General features: G+C 36.3%; 1 protein-coding gene across 8 annotated transcripts in view; it reads right to left on the reverse strand.

Annotated features, from left to right (window-relative positions):
* Positions 1-18,569, reverse strand: part of LOC121408143 (piezo-type mechanosensitive ion channel component 2-like) — a 188,249-nt gene that overhangs the window by 93,066 nt on the left and 76,614 nt on the right. For all 8 annotated transcript variants that reach the window (XM_041599476.1, XM_041599472.1, XM_041599475.1 and 5 more), the window contains 11 exons: positions 16,010-16,158; positions 14,618-14,773; positions 13,462-13,583; positions 13,143-13,303; positions 8,315-8,497; positions 7,904-7,990; positions 5,811-6,014; positions 4,303-4,504; positions 3,577-3,675; positions 2,180-2,336; positions 216-237 (listed from right to left, as the gene is read on the reverse strand). In XM_041599476.1, coding sequence (XP_041455410.1) covers positions 216-237; positions 2,180-2,336; positions 3,577-3,675; positions 4,303-4,504; positions 5,811-6,014; positions 7,904-7,990; positions 8,315-8,497; positions 13,143-13,303; positions 13,462-13,583; positions 14,618-14,773; positions 16,010-16,158 — 1,542 coding nt within the window. The remainder of the gene's footprint in view (positions 1-215; positions 238-2,179; positions 2,337-3,576; positions 3,676-4,302; positions 4,505-5,810; positions 6,015-7,903; positions 7,991-8,314; positions 8,498-13,142; positions 13,304-13,461; positions 13,584-14,617; positions 14,774-16,009; positions 16,159-18,569) is intronic.

Below are 18,569 nucleotides of genomic sequence, written 5' to 3' on the forward strand. Positions count from 1 at the left end.
TTGTAATGTAACTTTTTGTAACTTCTCTTTTGAGGGTATTCAAGTAGAACAAATTAGAAATCAATAAACTAGACTGACCCCCTCCCCCCTAAGAGTATAGTTTTAAGATTGCTTCATCATGTACATAAGGATTTCTAAACCAAAGTTATAAAGGAAATGACAGATGTATCAAGTTTTAAGGTAAACATGATTAAAAGTAAATTGAATAAACAAACCTTTATGAGATCCAGATATGACCTGTAATATGAGAATATATAAATGTTTGTTATTTGAGAAATCAATAGTACAATGAGACTCAATAATATTCTATTATTTGATATTATACAAATACTACAAATTCAAGATGAGCAGGCAATCATACCTGTTGTTTTATAAACCCTAACCAAACCAGGGATCCGTAACACAAAGATTAACGATCAATTGCTTAATGAACCGACCAATCAATATCAATGTTACACCCGCATTTGGTTTCAAACACTGACCAGGACCAATCAGTGCGGTTCTTTCATATTTGCGATTCATCACAAACCTTTGTGTTACGGAGCACAGGCTTGTTTGGGTCTAATATGACTGGGGAGGGGGGGAGGGGGAGATCTCAGCCACTGATCACACGCACAACATGAAAATTGGCATGATAATAGTGTGGGATGCAATCTACAAGGCTATATGGTTGATTTTTCTGAAATCATAAAACTTTTGTTTATATGAACTAATTATGCTAATTTATGCGTAAATCATACTTTTTGCTCTAATCCACTATAAAAAGCTCATAAAGTTCTAATTTCTGGTGTAAATATTCTTTATACCATTGGTAACAAATACAAATAAAAAAACCCTCAGATTTGAATATGTATTTATGTATTTTATTGTTTTATGAATTTCTTATTTATTTTTGTTTTGCGACCTTTTGTGTTTCTTTGTTGATTTCGCCAAATTTATAGCAGAACCTTTTTTTTAAGCATACATGTAATTATGCTAAAATTAATAGATAATCATATCTTTATGAATAAGGTGAGAAAATGCAATTTACATTGACTTTGTACACAAAATCATGTTTTGGAGCGATTCTGGGTCTCACATGCACTTATGTTGTGTAATTTTTGAACCGCATACCCAGACATCATGAATTTAGTCTCAAAAGATGCGCAAGACAAAGTGAAAAGTCAGCGAGCAGTGAGCTCGAAAAATTACATGCAGTGGAATGCTCTTGGCTCTCGGCGGATTTAGGGATAATCATGGGACAGGGTAATACGTTCCACAATATCCCATACACCTACATATATGTATATCATTTCAAAATACATTTAGATGTTGTTTGAAGGTTTGCATGGTGGCATGTACAATTGCTGATTGTCACTCCTGAAGACGGACAGTCAACCTGTCCGAAACGTCGAGTCTCTCTACTACTCATCATCTCTACTCGCCGACTCAAGCCAGCATCTCCTCATCAGCTCTACTACTCAAGCTGTTCTCACTCAACATTCCTTCTGGTTTACAGTCCTTTTCAGGACTATTTTCAAGAAAGAATACTCTATTCTCAAATCTCCACTTTCTCGCCTATCCACTTCTTCTCTTCTTCTATCCACTGTTTCTATAACACTCCACATGGTGTACCGTAAACCACATCAGCAAAATACATTTAATTCTTATACAGTTAAATTGCTTAATTTATAAAATAAAACATATCTAAATAATAAATATCCGCTTTTATATAGCGCTTAATACATCAGAACGACGTGTCTAAGCGCTTTACAGATGTATTATTACCCCGGTCATCGGATTCAATCAGTCGTTCCTACACACAATGTGTGCACATTCTCTACTCCCTGGGGACTATTCCAGTCAGTCGCCGGTGAGGCGCACACAGTACTGGACAAGCTACAATGACTTTCACATCCTACCGGGTACCCATTTAGCACCTGGGTCGAGAGTAGGCAAAGTGTGGATTAACGCCTTGCCAAAGGAGGCCAGACCGCAGTGGGACACGACCCCTTGTTTACAAGGCGAGAGTCAGAACCACTACAACACGGCTCCTCCACATCTTCAAAGTAAAAGTATAACTAAAATTATAAAAATAAACAAATCAATATATAATGTTACACTTTCAACAATTAAAGAGAATAGAAGTTTCTACCAGTCTGAAACTAAACTAAAGAGCAAAAAGAATGTATAGTCCTACCTATTGAAAGTAAAGTTTGGTACTGGATACAGATCTATTCTCTCAACATCCACAGAGAGCTCATAGTTATCACCTCCTCCTGTGATGATATCATGATTCTTTTCAACACGGAATACTTGCCACTGGAGGCATACAAATAGTAGCTGAAAGAAATCCGCTGACAAAAAATATAAAATAAACATTTTTTTTTCATCAACTCATATTTAAAGAACTCAATTATAGCACATTCCATCAAATGTAAGCAAGATTAAAGCAAACATACATTTGGGACTGTTGAATAACACATTTATCAACCATATGATTCATAAAGTGAACATGGATTTAAAAGCATGTGATAACTATCCGGGGGGGCCACTTCCATTCACGAGTGGATACCATGCGCGACCATGGGGTCTCGAAAAGCACCCTAAACACGTAATTTCCATATTCTGAAAATGCACCCCTTAACAAGTATTGGCGTGTGAAACCCTACCCTTAACAAGTATTGGAAACAAAACGATACTCTTGGCAAATATTCCCTGAAATGAACCCCTAAACAAGTACAGGAATGTTTTATTGTTACGGGTCCTTCGGTCGTCGGCTTAACCTTATTTGGTTTAGTATACGACCCCACCTTCTACACCTCGCGCAAATCGGACTCTAAACACGAAGTTTTGGGGCCAAAAGGACATCCTTTTTAAAACATTCTAATTTTGTTTTATCATCCCCGCAAATTCGACCCTAAACACGTAATTTTCCTAGCGAAATAGATACCCTTTTTTCATTATTTTCGTGTTTTTTACACCCTTATCACGTTACGTACGTAACGTGCCCTATCATGAAAAAGACATCCTTTTTACGTGTTTTTTTGGTCGCGCATGGTATCCACTCGCCAACGTAAGTGGCCCCCCCGGGGATAACTATCCAGATAACATTTCGCTCCCTATTCTCTACATTTGCTTTCCATCCAAGAAACATTCATTTGGCTCATTAAGTAGAGTCCCATCATTGATTGATTCAAATAACTGATTAGAAATATAGACAATGACTAATGTCATAATTTTTCATTTGGATGACATATAGAAGATCGTTGTATAAACAAATATACATGCTTTTTGGTCAAATAAAAAATAATGCATCCATGAACATGTGTATTCTCTCAAAAATCAATGAGCTTGGGAATATACTTTCAAGATGAAAAATTACTGCCAAACTAGCTTTCCAGTGCTATGAAAGATTTCAAAAATCAATATGGTGATGATAATATTGATATTCAACTTTTACATAGTGCTCATCACATCAGAATAATGTGTCTGCAATATACAAATATACTATTACTTCAGTCTTTGAATTCTGGCAATTAATAATTTGCACTGTAAATAAGAAGTGGCACAAGTGTGTGGTTAGATGGCACTTACCAACGATAGCACTTGGGTTAGGGTCTCGAGGAGTAAGGTAGTTAGACAGATACAGCCATGTGTTAAGACGAGCCGGAAGAACATCAGTCCATGGATAATCTAAAAAAAAAAAAGAAACAATATGTTATATGACAAGTTTTAGCATTAACTAACATTCTAATTTGTTTTATTTTTTGAAGAAGAGTGATGAGTAATAGTGAAGAAGACATAATCATTTTTATATACGTAACTCATATGAAAGACCAACCTTAATCACCATAATGTTCTCTTACTATTGAGAACATTTTTATAATGTAATGTTTGTTTGTTAGTTTGCTTTTATTTCCGTATTCAAAATGAAACAATATCAAATGTGACATAATTATATGCAATATACAAAGTAATCCATAACATAAACAATATAATGAATACAAAATGATGTCTTGGTTTCTTGAACAACATAAGATATAAAATAAACTTGATAGGAAGTCAATCAAAATAATATTATACTCTCGAGAATGACTGCCCAACTGATTATCATTCTGATTTATTTCATCTCTCTGCTAATGATGCATTAATGTAAATATATAGGTGAAGAAGAGCAATATTTGCAATGAAGAATGGGATTTTCTGACAATATTCACTTAGTTTCATCCAATGTATTATCATAAAAAAATACATTTATCCCAAGTCATATATTCTGAGTAAACAATATGTTGATTTGTAAAACATCTAAGTGATTATTACCTATACAGAAGACTGGAGGTAATCCAAGCGCTAAGGCATAGGCTACAGGAAACAGAAATATCAAGACAAGCATGTATAATGGCCACAAGATGGCACATTTACGACGTTTGATAAACAAAAGAGGGACCATCATGAGTAGGAAGATGAAAGCAAAGACATCAAGACGTACAGCAGCAACAATGGCGGTAGTGGTGAAACAGATCTGAAATCAATTAGAAAAAAACATTGAATTTTACTGTTCTTTTACAAAAGAAAGACTGACAGACTCAGTCATGGCCTATACCACATGCTTTAAAATGCAATCGTGAATATCCAACATGCTTAAAATAATGACACAACATTTGCTATTGATGTAATATCTCAGAGGGCATAAGGTTAGAGTTAGGGTTGTAATAGAGTTTTTGGTTCAGAATAATGTAAAGGATCATGTTTATTCAGTTTTGGAGGTTAGGTTTTATGTTTGGCTTAACGTGAGGATTTTCCATTGGAGCAATTGTCGCTGTAGCAAATGTCATGGAGCCAAAAAATTAATTTCTCACAAACTTAAAATACAAGACCTGAGCCCTATGACATACAGCTCAGGGACTGATAAGAATATTTATGTTATGGGCCAAGAACACTTACTTTATTATATCTCTTACTAAAATTTGTTGCTATTTGATAGGTCGAGAGGCCTTCATGTGACTAATCATACTTTAACCAGAAAAATGAAATTCATCAGAGATCAAAATAGTTTGTGATGTCACAGTAGATTTTGACTATTTTGCATCCAACTGGAAACCACGCGATCGCTCAGGCGCAGCTGACAGCGGTCTAGTCTGCCTCCACAGGGTAAGTCTAGTGATGCGATGGCGCAGACCTTTTATGTGGTTCCGCTGAGAGCAGCTGCACAATCAGCAGAGTTAAAAGCTCAATGCTGACTGAATCACAAACTCACATATCAATGTCAAATCGCATCTTGCATGTTTACAATGAATCTGCATGCTGAAAATACAAATAATGATGGCCATGATTCGGATCATAGAAAGATTTGGGTTGTCCTGATCTTAGCTCAGCAAGGTTAGTTACATGTAGTTCACAAACTTCACAACCGGTAAGAGGATTTTCGAGCACTTGCAGCCGCAGCGCAACAAAATACCACTGCCCTGCCTGAGTGATGAGCTTGGGGGCCAGTGTAGCCACCGAATCAGGCCCAGCAGCCGCGCATAGCATAGATGAAAAGTTAATGCTGCATTAATTAGAGCTAAGTAAATCTAGATTTTGTTCAAATCAAGGAGATAGACCAATCAGGACTAGATTACAAATATTTTTTGTTCAAATTAAACATGGAAGGGATATAAAACTAATTTACCAGGTGTATTCATGCTCAATTGGTCCGGCAATGTTACTATTTCCCTCGGGGCTGCGCCCCACGGAAAAATAGTAATTGCTGAACCAACCTTGGATGAAATATTTCCACTATACTTTCTCAAACCCGGTACATTTGTATGATATATGAATAGTCTCACCTCTAAACCAAATTTGTAGAAGCAGTAATTAATGAGGAATTTAATGCAACCTGGCAAACCATCTTTATCAGCACACTCCCTAGTGATGTCATTAAAGACGATGCTATAGTCAGGTTTAACCAAGCCTCGTTGATTACGATACTGCTGTTGATGTAACATCACAATGCTGTAGATGATGAGCATAATGATGATGGCAACATAACCCTGGATAAAAAGAAAATACAAATCACATCAATAATATCGAAATACCGGTACCCACCAGAAATGAGAGATACAACATATAACAAGTGAAGCGCTCTGGCACTCTCGCCTGCATTACACGATTTGTGCTGACTTTGAAAATGACTATAAAATAATCATTCACAAAAAACAGCATTTATATGATAAAATACTAAGCTCATTGACCCTAAATAAAATTTGACCTTGATCATGTGACCGAAGACGATCAGTGATATTTGATTACCCTTACGTCTACATTTCATGAACTGGATCCACAAACTTTCAAAGTTATGGCAATTCATACCCCCAACTCGGCCAAAGTTCATTGAATTGGTCATGTGACCTGAAACTCACAAAGGATGTTCAGTGATACTTGATTATTCTTATGTCCAAATTTCATGAACCAGATCCATAAAATTTAAAAGTAATATTGGAAGTTAACAAATACCCCTAACATGGCCAAAGTTAATTTACCCTAAATGACCTTTGACCTTGGTCATGTGACCTGAAAGTCAGACAGGTACTTGATTACCCCTACATCTAAGTTTTATGAAATAGGTTCATATACTTTCTAAAGTTATGACGACATTTCAAAAACTTAACCTTCCGTTAAGATTTTGATGTTGATTCCCCCAACATTGTCTAAGTTCATTGACCCTACATGAACTTTTGACCTTGGTCATGTGACCTAAATTTCTGGCAGCGTGTTCAGTAATACATGATAACCATCATGTACAGGTTTTGTGAATATACTTCAGTTAAGTTGACATTTCAAAAACTTAACATTTGGTTAAGATTTTATGTTGACGCTGCCGTCGCCGTCAGACAAGCAGCGCCTATAGTCTCACTCTGCTCTGCAGGCAAGACAAAACCAAATTAAGTCTTGTTTTTCAATTCAAATATACTTAACCCTATCTAGGCCGGGGGGGGCCTCGGAGGCCCCCCCTCAACGAATCGCGCAATATTTTCGCCGCGCAAAATTTTTTGACCGCGCTGCTCGCTGACTTTTTACTTTCAAGTCTTGCGCAACTTTTGAGACCAATTTTGCGTCACCCAGGTACTCGGTTCCGAAATTACGCAACATTATGTAAGTGCATGTCAGACCAAAAATTGCTCAAAAACGTGATTTCGTGTACAAAGTCAATGCAAATTGTGTTTTCAACCAAAATTCATAAATGCATGATTATTTTTAGTTTTGCTGGTCTAAATGTATTTATTTTATGCTTTTTATGATCACAGAAGAGTCCCCAACAAATTTCATTGAAAAAAACAATGAAAAACAAAAGGTCAAAAAACATAGAAATACATAAGAAATTGCAAAAAACAATATAATACATAAGAAAATGATTTGATATCGCAATTTTTTTCATGTACACTTGCTAAGAACACCACAAAGAGTTTCTATATCAAAAATTAGTACATTTGGAGCTTTATTTAGGGAGTTAGAGGAAAAAGAATGATTTCGCATACTAATTACGCATAAATTAGCATAATCACTTAATAGCAATTCGCAAGAAAAAAATTACTATACAATCTTGTAGATTATGTCCCAGGCAACCCGCGTGCCAATTTTCGGCGCGATCGCGCGGTCGACGGACAAGATCTTGAGGGGGGGCCTGGGCCCCCCCCCCCCCCCCCCCGGCCACATGAACTCCCAAAATACCCCGGCCTAGATAGGGTTAAATTACATTTTCTGACACCATAATAGGAAACCCCAAACATATAATCAATCTGCCATTCAGAGAGACAACATAATACTCGATTACATGGTGTATTAGAATAAAGCCTCTATTTTCATTCAGTATACACATATCATTTACATACATATACATGTATACCTGACAAGTATATATGAGTTTTTTTTTCTTTCTCACCTCTACATAGTTGTAAAAATAGCCCACTTGTTTGAAACCAAACCAGTCTGGAATTAAGAAGTCAACCTGAATAGGGAAATCTGGATTCTGAAAAACGGAAAGCAAAGAACACAGATAGTACAAGTAAAAGTTAAAGCAGTAAAAACTACACAAAAAGTTTATGAAAAAGTCTATACTTGTTGTACATCTACATGTAGTAACTTTCTGTAATCCTTACTTTGTGAAATAAAGAAATCTATGCTGCAAAGCTATCACACCGAAAACGGCAACATATTATCACCATTATATTCATTATCATCATCATTTTCGTCATCTCATTATCATCATCATCATTAACAACATCATCATCATCACCACCACCATTACCGTTCTCCACTTTTAAACATCATTATTATAAAGAATTTTCTTTACCTCTGTGCAGTTGGTCGTGAGATCCACATCAAACCAGTTGGAATAATCCAACTGAAAGACCATCTTTCCTAATAATACCACAGAGACCCATAACATTGACATCATACAGCAGACACGATGGAGGGATGGTATGGCAATCGGGAGGAAGATGATCAGAAGGAGAATACCATTCACTGCTGTCAGCTAATATGAATTTTAAACAAATCAAAAGATTCAAGAACAATGATGGAAATCATTCTCATATACATATTCTATACCAACTGAGTAATGAATTGAAAAACCTTATCACAATTATCACAGTAAATGTTTTCTTCATGATGCCATATTCGATATATTTTCCATTACCATGATAACTCTCATTATGTCTGTATATTACAATTTCTAATTTATCTGTCTTTTCATTTCAATTCAATTTATTGTTTGACCATCAAATACAAAAACAATACAAACAATTTGACTACAAAATTTAATTCGAAAATATATTGACCCCAGATCAGAGAAGCAAGGCTTATAAAAAGGGCCACCAAATAACAAAATAGGGGAGATTGGGGTTAGTTGGAATGCAAGGTAAGTTGAAAACATTGTGATTATCTTATGCAATACTACCCTCTATTTATTGCCATTAGCAACAGCCATCCACCATATTACAGACAACACATGTGCAACAAGCCTGGCAAAGTTAGAAAGGAATGTTTGTTTTTTCACCTTCTGAGTATTTTTTTAGAAATGTTTTATTATCTCAGAAAAGTTTATAGATCCATAGCATACATATTAGAAATGGGCGTGTCATTGAGTCTGCCGGTGTATGCAGCAGATTTAGATCTTGTATTTGAAATTATTGATATGAAGAAAACACAATTAATCAACAAAATCTGCAAAGCCAAGCAAGCAATTAGATAATATATTACCTTCCCAACGCTTTTTCATGAAAATCTAATTACGAGATAGGTTTTGACATGATATTCAGAAAATATCATCGTATCTTATACTTTTCCTTTTCTTTTTTGTTCTTGGTTGTTGAAGTTTTAGAGCCATAGCCCAAACCCTTCTATCTGTATGCCAGTGTTATGAGGGTGGGGTCTGGGCACAGAGCCCTCAGAATCTCTTGATATCAAGCCTTTTTTAACCTTACAAATCGCGGGTATATATAGCTTTTACACAACATATTGCTTCAACGCAGTTGCTTAATAAACCAAATATTTTGAGGGGACACATCACAGCAAATGTGGGAAAGTCGCCAGCGAGCAAAGCAAGCCAGAGTTGGTTTTTTGGCCATTTTGAAATAAAATTATAATTATGCAATAGATTTTTACATTATATTCAGCAAATAACATATCATATTTTGTTTTCTATTCATTTCATTTCATTGCCTCCTTCATTTTCTTTTATTCCCCCTTGGTTATAGAACCACAAGCAGCCCCCCCCCCCCCCAAGGTAAACCAGTGATCCCCTACTGCATTGGGTAGCTTTGGAGATTTAGCCGCTGTTAAAGATAGAGTCTTTTTACAGTAACTCTATCTTGCCAGCGTAAAGCTTAACTTTATACATAGGAACATCACAATGTCATATAAGTTATATAGGGGGATATGTCTCGTCCCCGCTAAGGACATTTTTGTCCTGATTGCGACTGTTATATTATAAAATTTAGCAAGCTTATAATAGACTTCATAACCAATCTTATATGCCATCTATCTTTCTTCCCGTTCTTTATTTTCAATCATAGGCAGCACAGTCATGTTAATAAGTTCTTCTCTTTCCCCCCACCCTTTCTTTTTTTTTTCAATTTAGATTTGGACTCATTCAATTCTACTTTCATTTCCTCTTTTGTTTGCCTCTTTTCTTTCTCTATCCCATGCCATTTTGTTATCTTTTAATTTATTCCCCATTCTTACTAATCATGCTAATGTATTAGTATTTAGGGATGATTTGTTCTTTCTCACACCTTCTCTTTTCCCTCTTTCATTCCTTTCCTTTTCTTATTCTGTTAGATTTCTTTTCAATTTTTCCATGTCCTTTTCCTTTTTCCCCCTTTCCTCTTTTTCTTTCTTTTCTTTCCCTTTCCCTTTCTTTCTCCCTTCTTTCATTAACACATTTGAAAATAAAATTTGTTTTACATGCTTTTATACACTACTTATTCTTTTAAAACTTTCCACAAGGAGAAAAAAACTTAATTTAATTGAAAAATTCATATTGTAAAAATGCATCCGTACACTGCTACCTAACAAGGCAACAACAATATTATCACCTTCCATTAACAAGAACTTTATTTTGCAAAGAATTCATTTGTCTTCTCCGGGCCTGCCTACTGGAACTCTCTGCCTCAAGATTTCAAAGAATCCCCTAATGTAAATATTTTAAAATGCAACCTGAAAAAATGTTAATCCTGCAATACCTGCAATACTCATTGCAATCAGGTCAAGCTGAATAACTCGACTTTTGTGTTTATGTGTATTACATGCGCTCATATTATATACATAGACATGTATATCATTTGTTTATTTTTTTCCTTAAAGTTGTAATTAGCTGCCCGCCATCTTTCTACTTAGTGTACACTGCACTCCTCTGTCCCCCCCTCTTCCCTCCCCCCCCCTTCACCCCCCTCTCTCTCTCTAATATTGTAAAACAAAATGTTTTCTCACACAATCCATCAGTTACGTTTTTGTCAAGTACACAATAATTGTTTGTATTTATTTTCAAACAAAATTACTATATATTATTACGACTCAATATTTCTTTGTTGTAATGAAATTAAGGGCATTGCCTTTTACACAAGATTTGCTTTATCGGCAAGACCCTCCGTTTTACTTTTCAATACAACAAGTGGTAGGCCTCTCGCCGTCTCACCTGCATCATGCAGTTCAATAAAGCAGCAGTGCTGACTTTGAAAACTCGCACAAGATGTTCAGTGATACATGGTTACTCTTATGTCCACTTTTTATGAACTAGACCAATAAACTTACAGAGATATGATGGTTATTCAACAAAAAAACCCAACATGGCCAAAGTTCATTGACCTTACATGACCTTTAACCTTGATCATGTGACCTGAAACTCGCACAGGATGTTCAGTGATACTTGATTACTCTTATGTCCAAGTTTCATGAATCAGATCCATAAACTTTCAAAGTTATGATGGTAATTCAACAGATACACCTAATTCGGCCAAAGTCCATTGACCTTTGACCTTGGTCATGTGACCTGAAATGCGCACAGGATGTTCAGTGATACTTGATTACTCTAATGTCCAAGTTTAACGAACTAGACCAATAAATTTTCAAAGTTATGATGGTAATTCAACAGATACCCCCAATTCGGCCAAAGTTCATTGACCCTAAATGACCTTTGACCTTAATCATGAGACCTGAAACTTGCACGAAATGTTCAGTGATGCTTGATTACTATCATGTCCAAGTTTCATGAATCAGATCCATAAACTTTCAAAGTTATGATGGGAATTCAACAGATACCCCCAATTCGGCCAAAGTTCATTGACCCTAAATGACCTTTGACCTTGGTCATGTGACATTAAACTCATGCAGGATGTTCAGTGATACTTGATTAACCTTATGTCCAAGTTTCATGACCTAGGTCCATATATTTCTAAGTTATGATGACATTTCAAAAACTTAACCTCAGGTTAAGATTTTGATGTTGATTCCTCCAACATGGTCTAAGTTCATTGACCCTAAATGACCTTTGACCTTGGTCATGTGACATGAAACTCTAATAGGATGTTCAGTAATACTTGATTAACCTTATGGCCAAGTTACATGAACTAGGTCCATATACTTTCTAAGTTATGATGTCATTTCAAAAACTTAACCTCAGGTTAAGATTTGATGTTGACGCCGCCGCCATCGGAAAAGCGGCGCCTATAGTCTCACTCTGCTATGCAGGTGAGACAAAAATCATCTGAGATAATTTTATCTATTGAATTGTATTTCTTAAATCTATGATTATGTTACTGACAAAAAATGAGTTTTTTTCGGGGGGGGGGGGGGGGGGGGGGGGGCGAATCATGCAATTTCAATACAAGTCAAGTTAGGTCCATGCTGAAATTCAAGTGAAGTTTAATCAAATGCCTGTTTTGTATAAAAAGAATAACTAGAGATGCTCGGCGGGTCGCGCAGCCAAGCACGTGTATCCCCCGAACCCATCGCGTCATTCGTCATTGCGATATATAGAGCTCACACAGAAATTTGACAAATATATACAATTATCATGGCGACAATGACCCTAGCATGCAGGTACCCCAAATCCATCTACCATCCATGTTTGGTTGAAAAGTGAATTACGGTTGCAGGGTTAGGTGTCATAAGAAAGTCTTGCATGTAAACTTAAACGTTGACCTGAAAATGACCTTTGACCTTACCATGTGACCTCTGACTGCAACATAACATGTACGTACCCCAAATCCATCTATCATCCAAGTTTGGTTGAAAAGTGAATTACGGTTGCAGGGTTAGGTGTCATAAGAAAGTCTTGCATGTAAACTTTAACGTTGACCTGAAAATGACCTTTGACCTTACCATGTGACCTCAGCCCACACCAAAATCAATAGCCGGCTTCGCTATACTATACTTGACCTTCATGCCAAATTTGAAGATGATTGGAGAAGAAATGCAGCTGATAGAGCGCTCACAAGGAAATCTCTGCGGCGGCGGACGTGGCGCGACGAGGCCAAATCCATAGTATCCTTCGAACTCTGTTCGGGATACAATAAAAGCGATGTGTATGGTTACAAAGATCAAAAGAAAGGACCTCACATTCTTCCTCATACACACTCTATGTATTATATATACTGAGATCGAAAGTCGTTTGGACTTACTTCTTTAGTTACGACCAGAATGATAGTCAAAAAGACCAACTTCATCATGTGGACTTCCAGGAGTCTCCAGAGAAATACCTGACATGGTCCAAGATAAGTATTGAAGAGGTGATAAGCCTTTGCCAGTTTCAGCTTCCAGGTCGATCTAGTTGTTGGTGAACCTTGAAAAAATACACAACATGAACCTTATTATAACCTGCGCTATTTTGAAATTTCATCAATTTTCATAATCAACAGTTTGAAAGAATGTGATTATTGTTCTTAACACACATAACAATGGTCCACTGAAGTGCATAATTCATTTTTTTTGTTAACTTACTCTTCTTGCTACTGATAGAAGTTTTGTCTGTTTCATCAACTTCAATGACAGCATCAGCAGCAGGTGATCCTTCATCATCAGCCTTCTTCCCTGATCCACCATCTTCATCTAAACTACCAGGACTGTAAAGTAGAGGCAAATAACATTCAACAAATTATCAAATATCCTGTCACTGAATGCACAAGACAAGTATAACCTGGGCCATAGTATGGCATCCATTCTTGCTCTACAGTATTACAAGGATGGCTAAATTCAGCATGTATATCAGACTTCCATACATGGGAATCTCCTGAAATTATTTGTATGTTTCCCATTTCATATGAAAATTTATAATGCTCTGAAGTGATAATTAGAAAGTTTGAGAAGAAGTGAAAAAAGGGGGAAAGTTTGGTTTAAATTTTGAAATGATTTTTTTAAAAGCAGGGGCAGATTTGGATATTCCAAAATGGGAGTATTTTTGTACAGGAAAAAGGTCCTCACTTGCATATACCAGACATCATCCCCTAAAACTATTTTGTGCATCTAAAAGGGGGGGGGGGGCAGGCCAGAAGTGCCCCTACCTAGATTTCCCACTGTTTTAAAGATCTGCCTTGAAATGAATACGTGCAAGGCTCCCATTTAACCCATCAAGGCTGAATATGACAAAATAATGTAAGACAAGACATGAGGGATGTTGTGTCACCCCCACTTGTGGAAATGACCAGAAATTGTATCATAAGTTCATTGTGAAATAACTGGGATGGAATGACATTTGTCATTTGTCACTCTAGACTCTTGCACATAAACTTTAAAGTTGACCTCAACATGACCTTTGACCTTACCATGTGACCTCCAACTGCAGCATAACATGCAGGTCTCCTAAGTAAATCTACAACCCAAGTTTGATTTAAAAGTTATTTACGTTTGCGGAGAGTTTAAATGGGTTTGAAAATTTGACCCCTACGCTGACAAAAAGCTTACCCTATCCTGAACAGGACCTTATGCAATCTATTCCTTGTGTATCTCGTCACATTCAGATCATAAAATTGGTATCACCCGATATAAAAAAAGGACATTGATAATAACAAAATTTCTCATTTGCATTAAAGCAATAGAAAATGATTTCTTAAAAAGTTAAAATCCAATTTTCAAGTGTAAAATTTGAATTTCATCTTACCGGTAACCTGAACTCTTGATATTGCTAATTGAGATGAAATTATTATGGAAGTAATGAAGCTGGATCATAACTAAAATGATGAAAGCAGTTGGGATAAGAAGATTGGTGATCAGCATGCCAAGATCATCATACTTTTGGAGTCCCAACACTGCAAGCCTGGAAAACAAAATAAATGAAAAAGATATATATTTGAGTTAAACACTACAAGAGATAGTATCCCCCTTCCCAAAGTCCAGATAAATGATGACAAGACAGTTCCCACTTTGAAAACAAAATATTTTCATAGTCTTAGCCTTCATCCTTCTTCTGTTTAACCCTATCTAGGCCGGGGTATTTTTCCCAGGCCCCCCTTGAGATCTCAGCCATTGGTCGCGCGATCGCGCTGAAAATTGGCACACAGGTTGTCTGGGACATAATCTAGAAAAATTGTATAGTGATTTATTTCATGCAAATTGCTATTAAGTGATTATGCTAATTTATGTGTAATTAGTATGCAAAATCATACTTTTCCTCTAACTCCCTAAATAAAGCTCCAAATGTTCTAATTTTTGGTTTGGAAACTCAATGTGCTGTTCTTAGCAAGTGTACATGATAAAAAATTGCGATATCAGATCAATGTATTATGTATTATAATGTATTTCTCTTATTTTTGGAACTTTTGTTTTTCATTGTTTTTTCAATGAAATTTGTTGGGAACTCTTCTGAGATCATAAACAGCATAAAATAAATACATTCGGACCAGCGAAACTAAAAATAATCATACATTTATGATTTTGGTTTGAAAACACAATTTGCATTGACTTTGTACATGAAATCACATTTTTGAGTAATTTTTGGTCTGACATGCACTTACATAATGTTGTGTAATTTAGGAATTGCATACCCGGGTAACGCAAAACTGGTCTCAAAAGTTGCGCAAGACTTGAAAGTAAAAATTCAGCAAGCAGTGTGGTAAAAAAAATTTGCAAGGAGAAAATATTGCGCAAATCATTGAGGGAGGCTCGGAGGCCCTCCCCCCCCCCCCCTCGGCCTGGATAGGGTTAATATATATTTCCACCAGTAGGCTACATCATAACCTTAATAGTAAGCACTTTTTTCAATTTGGTACTAAAAGAAGAAAAAAAAAAGAAATTAATCAATTCATCATATATTGAATCTGAATCTACAAACAATCAATGGTATTCATTCATAAATTGAGTTCTGAAATAAATTTAACCTGAAAAGGCTCTTTTTTCCGTCTTTGATAAAACTGGGCTTTCACCAATTCTTCAAGGGTGGATTATCACTTTTGTCACCATCTCAATATGCAGTGTCTACTACATAATAATAGCATATCTCACTATATAAAATTATGTAATAATTTTATAAAGAAAAAGTAAATATGAAACATACTCTTCTTCTGTGAAAAAGGTGTTGTTTATCCACAGGTTGCGTAGATCAGTGAATTGATAGGTGTATATCATACACAGCACTGCCATGGAATAGAGCACAACTATCCAGCCAAACACTCGCAGGACGAAACGGAATAAAGTAAACGAGAGCTGTAGATAGAAGAAAGAAAGATTTAAATAGATAAAGAGACAGACTGACTTACTTCAGGCCTCTGTCAAAAGATCTGCAACTGAGCTGTTTGTATAAAATCAACACACAAATTTATGATTGACTTGTATACCGCAAGCTGAAATAGATTCTAGAACAGGGATTCTCAAATGGTGGCACGCGCGCCACTTGTGGCGCACCAAGCTTTGCGGAGTGGCGCTTGGGGACCGGTATGAAAAAAAAGGAAAAATAAGGAAAAATTGGTGAGAAAAAATGTATCTATCAGTAACCTGTAAATAAGGATTAGGTGATCATTTTAATACAAAGAGAAAACAAAAACTCTTTTCTTGACACTTAATTGCTAATTGATTTTCTCTAATTTTGTCCAATTTAGCACTCAATAACCCCTATTATGGAGGATCGATGGTGTTCTCCTTTTTATTTATTCTATGCTGTACAAAGTTTATGTGCCACACAAGCGATTTGAAAACCCCGTTTGTAGGATCTATTCTATTCTATTTCAACGGCGAGAAATTTTGATTGGGGATTAGGGTCCCCAAGTGTTTCACAGCCAAGAAAAAAGGAGAAAAGGAAAAAAAGGGAAAGGGAAAGAGTGGAACATTGCATTATTCTCTTAATATTAAGTCCAAATAAAGATTTTTGTATTGAAAAGTTCAATATTTTTGCTTCAGCTGCCATATCTAGCCCACTCATTTTTTTTACTCATTACGCCACTAAATTGCTTCAGCCAATAGCTCTGGTGCAGAACATTCTAAACTAGTGGTATCATGTAAGTAACTGGTCATTTTTCTTTTAATGTTAATATTGTGTAGTTTGTTGGCATATGTATTTCTTCTGTTGATATCAATTAGAGCCCCTCTGGGCAGTTTAAAATGCCTCATATTCCAAAACTTCTGGGGGCTCTGCCCCCTCGACCCCCACCAGGGGCATCTGGACCCCCTTCGCTGATACATTGCTGGTTTGCGTAATGGATAGTGGAGCAGTATAGATTCTCAACAAGAAATGTGGCGCTTCAAAAAAAGTAAGCGATGTTGTGTCTCGTCCACTTGAGAGAATAACCAGAAATATCGCAATTTGCAATGACACGCAACAGAATTGTATCAAAAGTTCATTGTGAAATGACTGGGATGGAATAACATTTGTCATAAGTCTTGCACATAAACTTTAACTACGGACAGTGATTTTCCAAGATTACGGAAAACGGCCGGAATTCACAGAATCAGCCTTTTGAAACGGAAAGTGGCTTTTTTTCAATACGTTTTTTTTCTCAAAATGCACAGAAATAGCAACAGAAATTACTCCCAAATCCTCAACAAAATACGAATATCAATTGGAAACAAGTGGAATGCCTCTGGCCGTCTCACCTGCACCACGCGGTTCAATATAGCAGCAGTGCTGACTTTGAATACTACTCTAACTCGCACAAGATGTTCAGTGATACATGGTTACTCTTATGTCCACTTTTTATGAACTAGACCAATAAACTTACAGAGATATGATGGTTATTCAACAAAAAACCCCAACATGGCCAAAGTTCATTGACCTTACATGACCTGTGACCTTGATCATGTGACCTGAAACTCGCACAGGATGTTCAGTGATACTTGATTACTCTTATGTACAAGTTTCATGAATCAGATCCATAAACTTTCAAAGTTATGATGGTAATTCAACAGATACACCCAGTTCAGCCAAAGTTCATTGACCTTTGACCTTGGTCATGTGACCTGAAACGCGCACAGGATGTTCAAAGATACTTGATTACTATAATATCCAAGTTTAATGAACTAGACCAATAAACTTTCAAAGTTATGATGGTAATTAAACAGATACCCCCAATTCGGCCAAAGTTCATTGACCCTAAATGACCTTTGACCTTAATCATGAGACCTGAAACTTGCACAAAATGTTCAGTGATGCTTGATTATTATTATGTCCAAGTTTCATGAATCAGATCCATAAACTTTCAAAGTTATGATGGGAATTCAACAGATATCCGCAATTCGGCCAAAGTTCATTGACCCTAAATGACCTTTGACCTTGGTCATGTGACGTGAAACTCGTGCAGGATGTTCAGTGATACTTGATTAACCTTATGTCCAAGTTTCATGAACTAGGTCCATATATTTTCTAAGTTATGATGACATTTCAAAAACTTAACCTCAGGTTAAGATTTCGATGTTGATCCCTCCAACATGGTCTAAGTTCATTGACCCTAAATGACCTTTGACCTTGGTCATGTGACATGAAACTCTTTTAGGATGTTCAGTAATACTTGATTAACCTTATGGCCAAGTTTTATTAACTAGGTCCATATACTTTCTAAGTTATGACGTCATTTCAAAAACTTAACCTCAGGTTAAGATTTGATGTTGACGCCGCCGCCGCCGCC

Source organism: Lytechinus variegatus, chromosome 2, assembly GCF_018143015.1.
Source record: "Lytechinus variegatus isolate NC3 chromosome 2, Lvar_3.0, whole genome shotgun sequence".
NCBI lineage: Eukaryota > Metazoa > Echinodermata > Echinoidea > Temnopleuroida > Toxopneustidae > Lytechinus > Lytechinus variegatus.